This window comes from Oncorhynchus tshawytscha, linkage group LG01 (genome assembly GCF_018296145.1).
Source record: "Oncorhynchus tshawytscha isolate Ot180627B linkage group LG01, Otsh_v2.0, whole genome shotgun sequence".
Classification (NCBI taxonomy): Eukaryota; Metazoa; Chordata; class Actinopteri; order Salmoniformes; family Salmonidae; genus Oncorhynchus; species Oncorhynchus tshawytscha.
Window position 1 is genome coordinate 20,031,754 of NC_056429.1, and position 17,161 is coordinate 20,048,914.

The following is a 17,161-nucleotide window of genomic DNA, read 5'->3' on the forward strand; positions in this document are numbered from 1 at the left end:
ACCGATGCCGATTAAATCGGCCAATTTTTTAACATGTATTTGTATAATGACAATTACAACAATACTGAATGAACACTTATTTTAAATTAATATAATACATCAATAAAATCAATTTAGCCTCAAATAAATAATGAAACATGTTCAATTTGGTTTAAATAATGCAAAAACAAAGTGTTGGAGAAGAAAGTAAAAGTGCAATATGTGCCATGTAAGGAAGCTAACGTTTTAGTTCCTTGCTCAGAACATGGGAACATATGAAAACTGGTGGTTCCTTTTAACATGAGACTTCAATATTCCAAGGTAAGAGGTTTTAGGTTGTCGTTATTACAGGAATTATAGGACTATTTCTCCCTTTACCATTTGTATTTCATTAACCTTTGACTATTGGATGTTCTTATAGGCACTTTAGTGACAGTGTAACAGTAAAGCTTCAGTCCCCCTCCTCACTCCTACCTGGGCTCGAACCAGGAACACATCGACAACAGCCACCCTCGAAGCAGCGTTACCCATGCAGAGCAAGGGGAATAACCACTCCAAGTCTCAGAGCGAGTGACGTTTGAAACGCTATTAGCGCGCACCCCGCTAACTAGCTAGCCATTTCACATCGGTTACACCAACCTAATCTCAGGAGTTGATAGGCTTGAAGTCATAAACAGCGCAATGCTTGAAACACAGTGAAGAGCTGCTGGCAAAATGCACGAAAGTGCTGTTTGAATGAATGCATACGAGCCCGCTGGTGCCTACCACCGCTCAGACAGACTGCAAGAGAAGTGACACAATTTCACCTGGTTAATATTGTCTGCTAACCTGGATTTCTTTTAGCTAAATATGCAGGTTTAAAAATATGTACTTCTATGTATTGATTTTAAGAAAGGCATTGATGTTCATGGTTAGGTACACATTGGAGCAACGATACGCACCGCATTGATTATATGCAATGCAGGATACGCTAGATAAACTAGTAATATCATCAACCATGTGTAGTTAACTAGTGATTATGATTGATTGATTGTTTTTTTATAAGTTTAATGCTAGCTAGCAACTTACCTTGGCTTACTGCATTCGCGTAACAGGCGAATGCATCTCCTCGTGGAATGCAATGAGAGGCAGGTGGTTAGAGCGTTGGATTCGTTAACTGTAAGGTTGCAAGATTGAATCCCCTGAGCTGACAAGGTGAAAATCTGTCGTTCTGCCCTTGAACGAGGCAGTTAACCCACCGCCATTGAAAATAAGAATGTGTTCTTAACTGACTTGCCGAGTTAAATAATGATTAAATAAAAGGTGTAAAAAATAAATGTAAAAAATATATTTTTTAAAATCAACCAAATAGGTGTCCAAAAATACAGATTTCTGATTGTTATGAAAACTTGAAAATCGGCCCCAATTAAATTGGGCATTCCGATTAATCGGACGACCTCTAATACACATACACACACAGACACACACACAAACAAATACTACTTGTCAAAAGTTGACACACCTACTCATTCATGGGTTTTTCTTTATTTTACTATTTTCTAAATAGTGAAGACAAAACTATGAAATAACACATATGGAATCATGTAGTAACCAAAAAAAGAGTTACACTTTCAAAATATATTTTTCAAAGTAGTCACCCTTTGCATTGATGACAGCTTTGCACACTATTGGCATATTGGCATTCTCTCAACCAGCTTCACCTGGAATGCATTTCCAACAGTCTTGAAGGAGTATATGCTGAGCACTTATTGGATGCTTTTCCTTCATTCTGCGGTCCAACTCATCCCAAACCATCTCAATTGGGTTGAGGTTGGGTGATTGTGGAGGCCAGGTCATCCGATGCAGCACTTCATCACTCTCCTTCTTGGTCAAATAGCCCTTACACAGCCTGGGGGTGTGTTTTGGGTCATTGTCCTGTTGAAAAACAAATGATAGTCCCACTAAGCGCAAACCAGATGGGATGGCGTATCGCTGTAGAATGCTGCTGGTAGCCATGCTGGTTAAGTGTGCCTTGAATTCTAAATAAATCAGACAATGTCACCAGCAAAGCACCCTGACACCTCATCCTCCATGCTCCACAGTGGGAACCAAACATGTGAAGTTCATCCATTCACCTACTCTGCGTCTCACAAAGACACGGCAGTTGGAACCCAAAATATCAAATTTAGACTCATCAGACCAAAAGGACAGATTTCCACTGGTCTAATGTCCATTGCTCCTGTTTCTTGGCCAAAGCAAGTCTCTTTTTCTTATGGGTGTCTTTTAGTAGTGATTTATTTGTAGCAATTCGATCATGAAGGCCTGATCCATGCAATCTCCTCTTAACAGTTGATGTTGAGATGTCCTGTTACTTGAACTCTGAAGCATTTATTTGGGCTGCAATTTCTGAGGCTGGTACCATCCTCTGCAGCACAGATAACTCTGGGTCTTCCTTTCCTGTGGTGGTCCTCATGAGAGGCAGTTTCATCATAGCGCTTGATGGTTTTTACGACTGCCCTTGAAGAAACATTCAAAGTTCTTGACATTTTCCGGACTGACTGACCTTCATGTCTTAATGTCATGATGGACTGTCGTTCCTCTTTACTTATTTGAGCTGTTATTGCCATAATATGGACTTGGTCTTTAACCAAATAGGGCTATCTTCTGTATACCACCCTACCTTGTCACAACACAACTGATTGGCTCAAACACATTAAGAAGGAAAGAAATCCCACAAAATGAACTTTTAACAAGGCACACCTGTTAATTGAAATGCATTCCAGGTGACTACCTCATGGAGCAGGTTGTGAGAATGCCAAGTGTGTGCAAAGCTGTCATCAAGGCAAAGGGTGGCTACTTTGAAGAATAACAAAAACACTTTTTTGTTAAGTACATGATTCCATATGTGTTAATTAATAGTTTTGACATTTCACTATTGTACAATGTAGAAAATAGCATTAATAAAAACCATGAAATTAGTAGGTGTGTCAACTTTTGACTGGTACTGTATATTTAAGTAGTTTGAAATGTGTAATGAATTACATTTCTGTAAGAGTCAGGTTAACACATAAGACGAGCTGCCGATTGGGTGATGATGCAGTGCGTACCTTCTGAGAGGACGGGGAGGCCTTGATGTAGAAGGGGTTGTTGGCCTGCTCTGCCTTCCTTACTTCTCTCCTCTGTTGGGAGGGAGAAACGGTATCAAGTCAGTCATAAGAAAATGCTGTGGTGTTTACCGGTGTACCTCTTCAGTGTCTGACTGTTATAGTATCACCAAAGATTTAACAACAGATCAACTGTTGAAAGAATTGAGGAGCTCGTATCTCAATGTATACACAGCACGGATTATTGGCTTGTAAATTCCCATCTTACCTTAGCCAGTTCCTTCTCGTCCACTTCAGTGTAGCGTGGCTTGGTGTGTCTGGACTCCTCCCTGGCAAACACAGCCTTGCCCTTGGTCTTCCTACCCTCATCCTCAGACTCACTCCCAGACGGAGGCTCGTTGATCCACGCATCCAGGTCCAGACTGGAGACAAAACCAAGACAATAAATTGTCTGTCCGCGTTTATAAAATTGTACAGAATCATCCAGTTTTTTTTATACGGTATGACTTTACTCGCATAAAAAGCTACTTTGCATTAAGCTACTTTGCATTACCTAAAATTGTCCAACGGGCTGCATAAAGTACACTGAACAAAAATGTAAAACGCAACATACAATTTCAAAGATTTTACTGAATTACAGTTCATACCGTGCATTTGGAAAGTATTCAGACCCCTTGAGTTTTTCCAGTTATGTTGAATACATTTTTCCCCCTCATCATTCTACACACAATATCCCATAATGATTATAAAAACAAAATAAAAATCTAAAACAGAAATACCTTATTTACATAAGTACAGTTGAAGTCAGAAGTTTACATAAACTAGTTTTAATGACTCCAACATAAGTGTTTCAACCACTCAACAAATTTCTTGTTAACAAACTATAGTTTTGGCAAGTAGGTTAGGATATCTACTTTGTGCATGCACAATTAATTTTTCCAACAATTGTTTACAGACAGATTATTTCACTTATAATTCACAGTATCACAATTCCAGTGGGTCAGAAGTTTACATACAGTCGTCGCCAAAAGTTTTGAGAATGACACAAATATTAATTTTCAAAGTCTGCTGCCTCAGTTTGTATGATGGCAATTTGCATATACTCCAGAATGTTATGAAGAGTGATCAGATGAATTGCAATTAATTGCAAAATCCCTCTTTGCCATGCAAATGAACTGAATCCCCCCAAAACATTTCCACTGCATTTCAGCCCTGCCACAAAAGGACCAGCTGACATGTCAGTGATTCTCTCGTTAACACAGGTGTGAGTGTTGACGAGGACAAGGCTGGAGATCACTCGGTCATGCTGATTGAATTCGAATAACAAACTGGAAGCTTCAAAAGGAGGGTGGTGCTTAGAATCATTGTTCTTCCTCTGGTTACCTGCAAGGAAACATGTGCCGTCATCATTGCTTTGCACAAAAAGGGCTTCACAGGCAAGGACATTGCTGCCAGTAAGATTGCACCTGAATCAACCATTTATCAGATCATCAAGAACTTCAAGGAGAGTGGTTCAAATGTTGTGAAGAAGGCTTCAGGGTGCTCAAGAAAGTCCAGCAAGCGCCAGGTCCATCTTCTAAAGTTGATTCAGCTGCAGGATCGGGGCACCACCAGTACAGAGCTTGCTCAGGAATGGCAGCAGGCAGGTGTGAGGGCATCTGCACGCACAGTGAGACAAAGACTTTTAGAGGATGGCCTGGTGTCAAGAAGGGCAGCAAAGAAGCCACTTCTCTCCAGGAAAAACATTAGGGACAGACTGATATTCTGCAAAAGGTACAGGGATTGGACTGCTGAGGACTGGGGTAAAGTCATTTTCTCTGATGAATTCCCTTTCTGATTGTTTGGAGCATCCGAAAAAAAGCTTGTCCGGAGAAGACAAGGTGAGCGCTACCATCAGTCCTGTGTCATGCCAACAGTAAAGCACCCTGAGACCATTCGTGTGTGGGTTTGCTTCTCAGCCAAGGGAGTGGGGCTCACTCACAATTTTGCCTAAGAACACAGCCATGAATAAAGAATGGTACCAACACATCCTTCGAGAGCAACTTCTCACAACCATCCAGGAACAGTTTGGTGACGAACCATGCCTTTTCCTGCATGATGGAGCACCTTGCCATAAGGCAAAAGTGATAACCAAGTGGCTCGGGGAACAAAACATCGATATTTTGGGTTCATGGCCAGGAAACTCACCAGAACTTAATCCTATTGAGAACTTGTGGTCAATCCTCAAGAGGCGGGTGGACAAACAAAAACCCACAAATTCTGACAAACTCCAAGCATGGATTATGCAAGAATGGGCTGCCATCAGTCAGGATGTGGCCCAGAAGATAATTGACAGCATGCCAGGGCGGATTGCAGAGGTCTTGAAAAAGAAGGGTCAACACTGGAAATATTGACTCTTTGCATCAACTTCATGTAATTGTCAATAAAAGCTTTTGACACTTATGAAATGCTTGTAATTATACTTCAGTATTCCATAGTAACATCTGACAAAAATATCTAAAGACACTGAAGCAGCAAACTTTGTGGAAATTAATATTTGTGTCATTCTCAAAACCTTTGGCCACAACTGTACACAAAGTTGACTGACATAATTTGAGTCAATTGGAGGTGTACCTGTGGATGTATTTCAAGGTCTACCTTCAAACACAGTGGGTCTTTGCTTGACATCATGGGAAAATCAAAAGAAACAGGTACAAAAGTATCTATATCCACAGTAAAACGAGTCCTATATCGACATAATCTGAAAGGCTGCTCAGCAAGGAAGAAGCCACTGCTCCAAAACCGCCATTAAATAGCCAGACTACGGTTTGCAACTGCACATGGGGACAAAGATTGTACTTTTGAGAAATGTCCTCTGGTCTGACGAAACAAAAATTGAACTGTTTAGCCATAATGACCATTGTTATGTTTGGAGGAAAAAGGGGAATGCTTACAAGCCGAATAGCACCTTCCCAACCATGAAGCACGGGGGTGGCAGCATCATGTTGTGGGGGTGCTTTGCTGCATGAGTTACTGGTGCACTTCCCAAAATAGATGGAATCATGAGGGAGGATAATTATATGGATATATTGAAGCAACATCAAGACATTAGTCAGGAAGTTCAAGCTTGCTCGCAAATGGGTCTTCCAAATGGACAATGACCCCAAGCATACTTCCAAAGTTGTGGAAAAAATGGCTTAAGGACAACAAAGTCCAGGTATTGAGTGACCATCACAAAGCCCTGACTTCAATTCTATAGAAGATTTGTGAGCAGAACTGAAAAGGCGTGTGCGAGCAAGGAGGCCAACAAACCTGACTCAGTTACACCAGTTCTGTCAGGAGGAATGGGACAAAATTCACCCAAATTATTGTGGGAAGCTTGTGGAAGGCTACCCAAAACATTTGACCCAAGTTAAACAATTTAAAGGCAATGCTACCAAATACTAATTGTATGTACATTTTATGTAAGTGTATGTAAACTTCTGACCCACTGGGAATGTGATGAAAGAAATAAAAGCTAAAATATTATCATTCTGACATTTCACATTCTTAAAATAAAGTGGTGATCCTAACTGACCTAAGACAGGGGAGTTTTACTAGGATTAAATGTCCGGAATTGTAAAAAAAAACTGAGTTTAAATGTATTTGGCTAAGGTGTATGCAAACTTCCGACTTCAACTGTATTAAGACCCTTTTAAGACCCTGTATTAAGACTCAAAATTGAGCTTCGGTGTATCCTTTTTCAAGTGATAATCCTTGAGATGTTTCTACAACTTGATTGGTGTCCACCTGTGGTAAATTCAATTGATTGGACATGATTTGGAAAGGCACACACCTGTCTATATAAAAGTTCCCACATTTGACCGTGCATGTCGGAGAAAAAACCATGTCATGAGGTCGAAGGAATTGTCCGTAGAGCTCTGAGACAGGATTGTAATTGAGGCACAGATCTGAGAAAGGGTACCAAAAATGTCTGCATCATTGAAGGTCCAAGAACACAGTGGCCTCCATCAGTCTTAAATGGAAGAAATTTGGAACCACCAAGACTCTTCCTAGAGTTGGCCGCCTGGCCAAACTGAACAATCGGGGGAGAAGGGCTATGATCAGGGAGGTGACCAAGAACCTGATGGTCACTCTGACAGAGTTCCTCTGTGGTGATGGGAGAACCTTCCAGAAAGACAACCATCTCCGCAGCACTCCACCAATCAGGCCTTTATGGTAGAGTGGTCAGTAAAAGGCACATGACATCCTGCTTGGAGATTGCCAAAAGGCACCTAAAGAACTCTCAGATCATGAGAAGCAAGATTCTCTGGTCTGATGAAACCAAGATTGAACTCTTTGGTTTGAATGCCAAGTCTGGAGGAAACCTGGCAACATCCCTACGGTGAAGTATGGTGGTGGCAACCAGGGTTGCAAAGGGTCGGAAACTTTTCTGGAAATTTTCCATGGGTAACTAAGCCCGGGAATTTGGGGAATTTTGCTTAAAATCTATTTTTTGTGGGAGACACAAAGCAATTCTAGGTCTTGTGGCATATTGTGGTTAAACTATCCCCAACTCAATGGAATTGCAACCCTCTGCATGCACAGTGCATTCTTCCATCACATGTACAGCTTATTCAAGATCTTGCACACTAATGAGATGCTATTGAGCCCACACTACTACACTGTCTGAGCCAAGGACTACATGCTTTCTGGTAAGTTTTGATTACAATACTGGGTGGGGTGAATATATTTTATATGACATGCATGATTTTTTTTGTTAACTAGTAAATAATAGCCTACAACAAAGTGTGTTTAAATCATTTCTAACTTGTTAACAATTTCAGGTGTTAATTCACCTGTTTCCATACATGTTTCATTTTAAAACGTTTATCTTACAAAGGAGTTGTTTAATCTGCCTAAATATATCTGTACATCAAATCAAATGTATTTATATAGCCCTTCGTACATCAGCTGATTTCTCAAAGTGCTGTACAGAAACCCAGCCTAAAACCCCAATTGTGTATTGTCTCTTTTACTCTTCTTTTTCTACTCTTTACAGGAGACATTTTCTACTCTTTTTCTACTCTGTGTGGAGACATTTCACTGCAGCTAATGTGAAAGCAAAAGCTGTGTGCATTTGCAAATACTGTGCCAAATCATATTTAACAAATGCAACAAAGATGCAGAATCATCTGGCCAAGTGCATAATGTTCCCTCAGCGCTCACAACAAGCAACCTACTTCTATTCGAGGTGAAAATTATGAATCAGAAACCTTATCGATAGCAAAAGCTTATGGTTCTGCTGGAATATTTTTTTTGACTCAATGGGGGAATGAAGTCAGAAATGCTGATAATGATTTGCTCGAGCTGTGTATGCAACTGGTTCACCTCTGATGCTCACAGGCAATGTGTATTGGAAGACATTTCTGTATGTTTCTTCCCCCAGCATACACCCCTCCAACCAGACATGGAATGTTTGTGGGCAAAGAATAATTAACTACATCCTCTCCACCCCTCAACCAGTATTCTACAAGAGCACAGACACAAGGGAAAATAGACACACCGGTCTCTACATTGCAGATGAGCTGAAGGCAGTAGTCAATGACCTTCGACCACAGAAGGTATTTGCACTGGTGACAGACAATGCTGCGAACATGAAGGCTGCTTGGGCTAAAGTGGAGGAGTCCTACCCTCACATAACACCCATTGGCTTTGCTGCTCATGCATTGAATCTGCTCCTCAAGGACATCATGGCACTGAAGACAATGCATACCCTCTACAAGAGAGCCAAAGAAATGGTTAGGTATGTGAAGGGTCATCAAGTTATTGCAGCAATCTACCTCACTAAGCAAAGTGATAAGAATAAGAGCACCACATTGAAGCTGCCCAGCAACACCCAATTGGGGTGGTGTTGTCATCATGTTTGACAGTCTCCTGGAGGGGAAGGAGTCTCTCCAAGAAATGGCCATATCACAGTCTGCCAATACGGACAGCCCCATCAAGAGGATCCTCCTGGAGGATTTATTTTGGGAGAAGATGGTAAGCAGCCTGAAACTCCTGAAACCTATAGCAGTTGCCATTGCACGGATTGAGGGAGACAATGCCATCCTGTCTGATGTTCAGACTCGGCTTGCAGATGTAAGAGAAGAAATCCGTACTGCCCTGCCCACTTCACTGTTGCTCCAAACTGCAGTTCTGAAATACATCAAAAAGCGTGAAGACTTCTGCCTGAAGCCCATACACGCCACAGTGTACATGTTGGACCCCAAGTATGCTTGCAAGAGCATCCTGTGGTGCAGAGATCAACAAGGCCTATGGTGTCATCACTACCGGGTCTCACCACCTTGGCCTGGATGAGGGCAAGATTCTTGGCAGTCTGGCAAAGTACACTTCCAAGCAAGGGCTTTGGGATGGAGATGCAATATGGCAGTCGTGCCAACATATATCTCATCAGCCACCTGGTGGAAGGGACTTTGTGGATCTGAGGCTCTTTCCCCTGTTGCCTCCATCATCCTCCAAATCCCAACATCAGACGCCTCAGAGCGCAACTGGTCCTTGTTTGGGAACACACACACCAAAGCACGCAACAGGCTTGAAAAATAGGTGGCCATCCGGGCAAATTTGAGGCTTTATGAGCTTGTTCAGGATGGCTCGTTGTCACGGTTGGAAGGTGAAGATGAGGCCTCAGAGTCTGATGTTCAAGAGGTGTACATTGAGGAGGTCCAGGGAGAAGACATGGAAGCCTGAGAGGAAGACAACCAAAGACTTTGTTTCTAGACTATCATTTTACAGATGTATGTTGAAAACGATTGTGGGAGATGCTATGGATCATTCAGTATTCCCTTTCTTTTGTTGTTCAGGGAAATCATCCCATGTGAATAGTCAACTCATTTAATTAAAGTTCAATTCGTAACTAAATTGTTTTTTAAATATTTCTATTGGAAGGATTTAATCATTTGCAATTATGTTTACTTATGATAAGGTAAAAGGTTTATGTTTCTCTCTCCATAAGATATGGTAAATATATCCAATGCCAAAAACATCTACATTTAAATGGTATTAATATGAATTTGCATATATTTCCCCTAATTCATATATATTCCCGTTAATTTCCACAGAAAGTTTCCACCTCTGAATATTCCCCAAAATGTGCAACCCTAGTGGAAGCATCATGCTGTGGGATGTTTTTCAGCGGCAGGGACTGGGAAACTAGTCAGGATTGGGGGAAAGATGAACGGAGCAAAGTAGAAAGAGATGTTTGATTTAAACCTGCTCCAGAGTGCACAGGACCTCAGACTGGGGCGAAGGTTCACCTTCCAACAGGACAACGACCCTAAGCACACAGCCCTATCCCATCTGGACAAAAATAATGCCTATCTAAGAATGCTGTTCATTGACTACAGCTCAGCATTCAACACCATAGTACCCTCCAAGCTAGTCATCAAGCTGGAGGCCCTGGGTCTCAACCCCACCCTGTGCAAACGTGTCCTGGACTTTGACGGGCCGCCCCCAGGTGGTGAAGGTAGGAAACAACTCCATTTCGCTGACCCTCAACACTGGGGCCGCACAAGGTTGCGTGCTCAGCCCTCTTCTGTACTCCCTGTTCATCCACGACAGCGTGGCCATGCACGCCTCCAACTCACTCATCAACTTTGCAGATGACACAACAGTAGTAGGCTTGATTATCAACAACGACGAGACAGCATACAGGGAGGAGGTGAGGGCCCTCGGAGTGTGTTGCCAGGAAAATAACCTCTCACTCAACGTCAACAAAACAAAGGAGATGATCGTGGACTTCAGGAAACAGCAGAGGGAGCACCCCCTATCCACATCAAAGGGACAGCAGTGGAGAAAGTGGAACATTTTAAGTTCCTCTGCGTACACGTCACAGACAAACTGAAATGGTCCACCCACACAGACAGTGTGGTGAAGGCGCAACAGCGCCTATTCAACCTCAGGAGGCTGGAGAAATCTGGCTTGTCACCCAAAGCTCGGACCAACTTTTACAGATGCACAATTGAGAGCATCCTGTCAGGCTGTATCACAGCCTGGTACGGCAATTGCACCGCCCTCAACCGCAAGGCTCTCCAGAGGGTGGTGTGATCTGAACAACGCATCACCGGGGCCAAACTACCTTCCCTCCAGGACACGTACAGCACCCGATGTCACAGGAAGGCCAAAAAGATCATCAAGGACAACAACCGCCTGAGCCATTGCCCGTCCACCCCGCTATCATCCAGAAGGCAAGGTCAGTACAGGTTCATCAAAGCTGGGACCAAGAGACTGAAAAACAGCACCTCAAGGCCATCAGACTGCTAAACAGCAATTACTAACTCAGAGGCTGCTGCCTACATTGAGACCCAATCATTGGCCACTTTATAAATGGATCACTTGTCACTTTAAACAATGTTTACATATGTTACATTACTCATATCACATGTATATACTGTATTTTATACCATCTACTGCACCTTGCCTACGCAGCTCGGCCATCGCTCATCCATATACTTATATGTACATATTCTCATTCACCCCTTTAGATGTGTGTATTAGGTAGATGTTGGGGAATTGTTAGATATTACTGCACTGTCGGAACTAGAAGCACAAGCATTTCGCTACACTCGCATTAACATCTGCTAACAATGTGTATGTAACCAAATTTTTTTTATTTGAAGACCATGCAGGAGTGGCTTCAGGACAAGACTGAATGTCCTTGAGTGGCCCAGCCTGAGTCCAGACTTGAACCCGATCGAACATCTCTGGAGAGACCTGAAAATAGCTCTGCAGAGACGCTCCCCATCCAACCTGACAGAGCTTGAGAGGATCTGCAGAGAAGAATGAGAGAAACTCCCCAAATACAGGTGTGCCACGCCTGTAGCGTAATACCCAAGATAACTCAAGGCTATAATCGCTGTTGAAGATGCTTCAACAAAGTACTGAGTAAAGTTTCTGAATACTTATTTAAACGTGTTCTCAGTTTCTTATTTTGAATACATTTGCAAACATTTCTGAAAACCTGTTTTTGCTTTGTCCTTATGGGGTATTGTGTGTAGATTGAGGAGGGGAAAAAATGATTTAATCCATTTTAGAATAAGCCTGTAACGTAACAAAAGGGGGAAAGGTCAACGGGTCTGAATACTTTCTGAATGTACTGTATAAAGGAAGTCAGTCAATTTAAATAAATTCATTAGGTCCTTATCTATGAAAACCTTAAAAAAAGGTAAGGATCAGAAAACCAGTCAGTATCTTGTGTGATCACCATTTGCCTAATGCAGTGCGACACATGTCCTTCGCATAGAGTTGATCAGACTGTTGATTGTGGCCTACTGGAATGTTGTCCCACTCATCTTCAATGGCTGTGCGAAGTTGCTGGATATTGGCGGGAACGGGAACACGCTGTCGTACATGTCGATCCAGAGCATCCCAAACATGCTCAATAAGTGACATGTCTGGTGAGTATGGAAGAACTGGGACATTTTCAGCTTCCAGGAATTGTGTACAGATCGTTGCGTCATGGGGCCGTGCATTATCATGCTGAAAATGAGGTGATGGTGGTGGATGAATGGCACGACAATGAGCCTCAGGATCTAGTCACGGTATCTCTGTGCATAGAAATGGCCATCGACACAATGCAATTGTGTTTGGTGTCTGTAGCTTATGGCTGCCCATACCATAACCCCACCGCCACCATGGGGCACTCTGTTCACAGCGTTGACATCAGCAAACCGCTCGCCCACATGACGCCATACACGCTGTCTGTCATCTGCCCGGTACAGTTGAAACTGGGATAAATCAGTGAGGTGCACACTTTTCCAGCATACCAGTGGCCATCGAAGGTGAGCATTTGCCCACTGAAGTCAGTTATGATGCCAAACCGCAGTCAGGTCAAGATCCTGGTGAGGACGACAAGCACGCAGATGAGCTTCACTGAGACGGTTTGACAGTTTGTGCAGAAATTCTTTGGTTGTTCAAACACTCAAACACAGTTTTATCAGCTGTCCAATGAAATAAAAATAATTTAAAAAGTCCAGGGGGGCTGGTCTCAGATGATCCCACAGGTGAAGAAGCCGGATGTGGAGGTCCTGGGCTGGCGTGGTCACACGTGGTATAAGGATGTGAGGCAGGTTGGATGTACTGCCTGTATCCTCTAAAATGACATTGGAGGCGGCTTATGGTAGAAGATGAACATTAAATTATCTGGCAACAGCTCTGGTGGACATTCATGCAGTCAGCATTCCAATTGCATGCTCCCTCAAAACTTGAGACATATGTGGCATTGTGTTACAAAACTGTTGTGTTTAGATTTTTGTTCAGTGTAGCACTATAAAATATATTTCTGATGTTGTGTATTACTATAAGCTTAATTGTGAGTAGGGGAGAGCGGCAGGCAGACTGACCCTTCAGGAACAGGCACTTTCTTCTGTGCCTTGGGGGCCACAGGGTTGAGCTCTCCAGCAAACAGAGCTGTCACCTCCTCAGCCACCTCCACGTCCTTCTGCTGCAGCTTCTGGATGTACTTCACCAGTTGCAGGATGCAGGAGGCCTGGGGAGGGGAGCACAGAGAGAGAAGTGTACTGGAAAAGGTATTCTCCTTTCAAACGGCCAATAGCCCCGAGGTTAACCGATGTTAGCCATGTGACTCACCCTCTCCTGCACCTCCAGGTTGTCACTCTGGACAAACACAGGAAGCCTGTCAATGAGCAGCTGGCTGGTCTCCTGGGCCACCTTGCTGTCCGCTGGCGCCCCCTCCTGGCCGCACAGCACCGTAGAAAACAGCTTGGCAGCGTTCTGCACGTACACGGCCTGGATGTGGCCCGGCAGGGTGGCCACCTTGGGACGCAGCATGGCCTCCAGAGTCGCCATGGGGTCCTCCAGGTGTCTGGGGAAGATAGGAGGATGGCACAGGATGAGGGATGAGCCAATGATACAGGGCTGAACTGGCATGATTTTAGCTAGTTTGACTTAGTGGAAAACATTCTTGCTAATAACTGTATGTGTCTGCATGTGTTCTTGTAGAGGAGGATTGGATGAATACATACTCTGAGAACTCTCCACAGATCCAGGCGGCGGCGTAGAGCACCTCACAGATGCCACTGTGCTGTGTGTTGCCGGTCAGCAGGTGGGCGTTGTCCAGCAGAGTAGCCATCTGGGCCACGGCGAAGGCTCGGATGGCTTTCACCCGGATGGCAACGTCCAGCATCTGGGAGGCGATGAGGTGGCCGTGCCGCGTGCCCTCTAGACGGGTCAGCTCCACCAGGATACTGATGTACCTGAGAGACGGAAACAGAGACAGGCGGTCAGACTGATGTACCTGAGAGACAGGTGAGAAAGTCAGTGGAAGGTAGGCCCCTAAATGGCAGGTAAACCCCCAAAAAGAAGATAAGTAGTGGGCCAGTACGATGCAAAAACTTTTGTGAATTATTTACAGCAAGACACATTACTGCAATACGTTTTGACTCGTGAGCATTTCAACTATTTGAGAGACACGGAGACTCAAACTCACAGAAAGTATGAATCTAAAAGAATCAGAGACCAATATATTTGCCCTGCCAGTAAGTTGTGCTGACCATTCAAAGTTGGTGATGTACTGGTAGTTGCTCTGGCTGCAGATGTCAATGATCTTGGTGAGCAGCTCATCTCTGTAAGTGGTTCCCTCGGCTTTGTCCACGTGCAGCATCAGCTTCTTCACTATCTCCATCAGGTTCTTCTTGGACACCTGGGAACACATCAATGAGTAGTCGATGAGAAACAAAGCAATGGGGACATCAGAAACTGTACTGTGATCAGGGAGGCATTAGGCTATACACATACAGTACCAGTCAAAGGTTTGGACACACCTACTCATTCAATAGTTTTGCTTTATTTTTACTATTTTCTACATTGTAGAATAATAGTGAAGACATCAAAACTATGAAATAACACATATGGAATCATGCATTAACCCCAAAAGTGTTAAACAAATAAAAATATTTTATATTTCAGATTCTTCAAATAGCCACCATTTGCCTTGATGACAGATTTGCACAATCTTGGCATTCTCTCAACCAGCTTCACCTGGAATACTTCTCCAACAGTCTTTAAGGAGATCCCACATATGCTGAGCACTTGTTGAATGCTTTTCCTTCACTCTGCGGTCCAACTCATCCCAAACCATCTCAAATTGGGTTGAGGTCAGGTGATTGTGGAGGTCAGGTCATCTGATGCAGCACTCCATCACTCTACTTCTTGATCAAATAGCCCTTACAAAGCCTGGAGGTGTGTTTTGGGTCATTGTCCTGTTGAAAAACAAATGATATACCATCCCATCTGGTTTAGGCTTAGTGGGACTGCTGGTTGCCATGCTGGTTAAGTGTGCCTTGAATTCTAAATAAATCACTGACAGTGTCACCAGCAAAGCACCATCACCATCACATTCTCCTCCATGCTTCAAGGTGGGGACCACACATGCGGAGATCATCCATTCACCTACTCTGCGTCTCATGAAGACACGGCGGTTGGAACCAAAAATGTGGACTCATCAGACCAAAGGACAGATTTCCACCGGTCTAATGCCCATCACTCGTGTTTCTTGGCCCAAGCAAGTCTCTTCTTATTATTGGTGTCCTTTAGTAGTGGTTTCTTTGCAGCAATCAACCCTGAAAGCCTGATTCACAGTCTCCTCTGAAAAGTTGATGTGTCTGATACTTGAACTCTGTGAAGCATTTATTTGGGTAGCAGAGGTAACTTGATCATAGCGCTTGATGGTTTTTGCGACTGCACCTGAAGAAACTTTCAAAGTTCTTGAAATGTTCCGTATTGACGGACCGTCATGTCTTAAAGTAATGATGGACTGTCCTTTCTCTTTGCTTATTTGAGCTGTTCTTGCCATAATATGGACTTGGTATTTTACTAAATAGGGCTATCTTCTGTATACCACCCCTACCTTGTCACAACACAACTGATTGGCTCAAACACATTAAGAAGGAAAGAAATCCCACAAAATGAACTTTTAACAAGGCACACCTGTTAATTGAAATGCATTCCAGGTGACTACCTCATGAAGCTGGTTGAGAGAATGCCAAGTGGGCAAAGCTGTGGTCAAGGCAAAGGGTGGCTACTTTGAAGAATCTCAAATATAAAATATATTTTGATATATTAAACACTTTTCTGGTTACTACATCATTCCATGTGTTATTTCATAGTTTTGATCTCTTCATTATTAGTAAAAATAAAGATAAACCCTGGAATGAGTAGGAGTGTCCAAACATTTTACTGGTACTGTAGATAACAATGAAATTCGGTTTTTGAGCTTAGGGCATTTCCCCATGAGTAGATCTAGGTGGTGAAGACATGGGGGTAGGGTCAGTGTGTTTTCAATGACCGTGTGTTATGACAGTGACAAGCACCATGCCGTAGAGCAGGTCTAGAGCCCTCAGGCGGATGGACTCGTCCTTGTCATCCAGACATTGGAGGATGAGGTCCTTGTGGGACTGGACAGACTTGGGATGAGTCTTCAGTATCTTGGACATGGCCAGCAGGCCCAGGTACTTCACTACGAACAGAGACAACACACTCAGTGGCCTGGACACTATACACAGGGCCTTCTATTCTACTTCCACATGCACTAGAGTAGCGGTTCTGCACTATGGAGATTTGTCCTCGAGCAATACATCATGCCTTTACACTTTGTAGTATACATTACCTTATGGCTATAGCCTGCCTCCCAGTACTCAGGGCCCTTGACTTTTTACACATGGTTAAATTACAGCCTTATTCTAAAATGTATTAAATACATTTAAAAAATTATCAATCTACACACAACACCCCATAATGACAATGCAAAACAGGTTTTATAGACATTTATGCAAATGTATATATTTTTTTTACAGAAATACCTTATTTACATAAGTATTCAGAGCAAAAACCAAGCCAGGAGGTCGAAGGAATTGTCCGTAGAGCTCTGAGACAGGATTGTGTCAGCCACAGATCTGGCGAAGGGTGCCAAAAAAATGTCTGCAGCATTGAAGGTCCCCAAGAACACAGTGGCCTCCATCATTCTTAAATGGAAGAAATTGGGAACCACCAAGACTCTTCCTAGAGATGCCGCCTGGCCAAACTGAACAATCGGGGGAGAATGGCCTTGGTCGCTAACAGAGCTA

The 17,161-nt window shown here is 43.2% G+C and overlaps 1 protein-coding gene across 3 annotated transcripts in view; it reads right to left on the minus strand.

Moving 5' to 3' along the window:
* Nucleotides 1–17,161, minus strand: part of LOC112237436 (AP-3 complex subunit delta-1) — a 43,501-nt gene that overhangs the window by 11,632 nt on the left and 14,708 nt on the right. For all 3 annotated transcript variants that reach the window (XM_024406130.2, XM_024406187.2, XM_024406059.2), the window contains exons 12-18: nt 16,409–16,554; nt 14,591–14,739; nt 14,063–14,293; nt 13,668–13,902; nt 13,421–13,566; nt 3,331–3,484; nt 3,066–3,137 (exon numbers count right to left, since the gene is read on the minus strand). In XM_024406130.2, the coding sequence (XP_024261898.1) occupies nt 3,066–3,137; nt 3,331–3,484; nt 13,421–13,566; nt 13,668–13,902; nt 14,063–14,293; nt 14,591–14,739; nt 16,409–16,554 (1,133 nt within the window). The remainder of the gene's footprint in view (nt 1–3,065; nt 3,138–3,330; nt 3,485–13,420; nt 13,567–13,667; nt 13,903–14,062; nt 14,294–14,590; nt 14,740–16,408; nt 16,555–17,161) is intronic.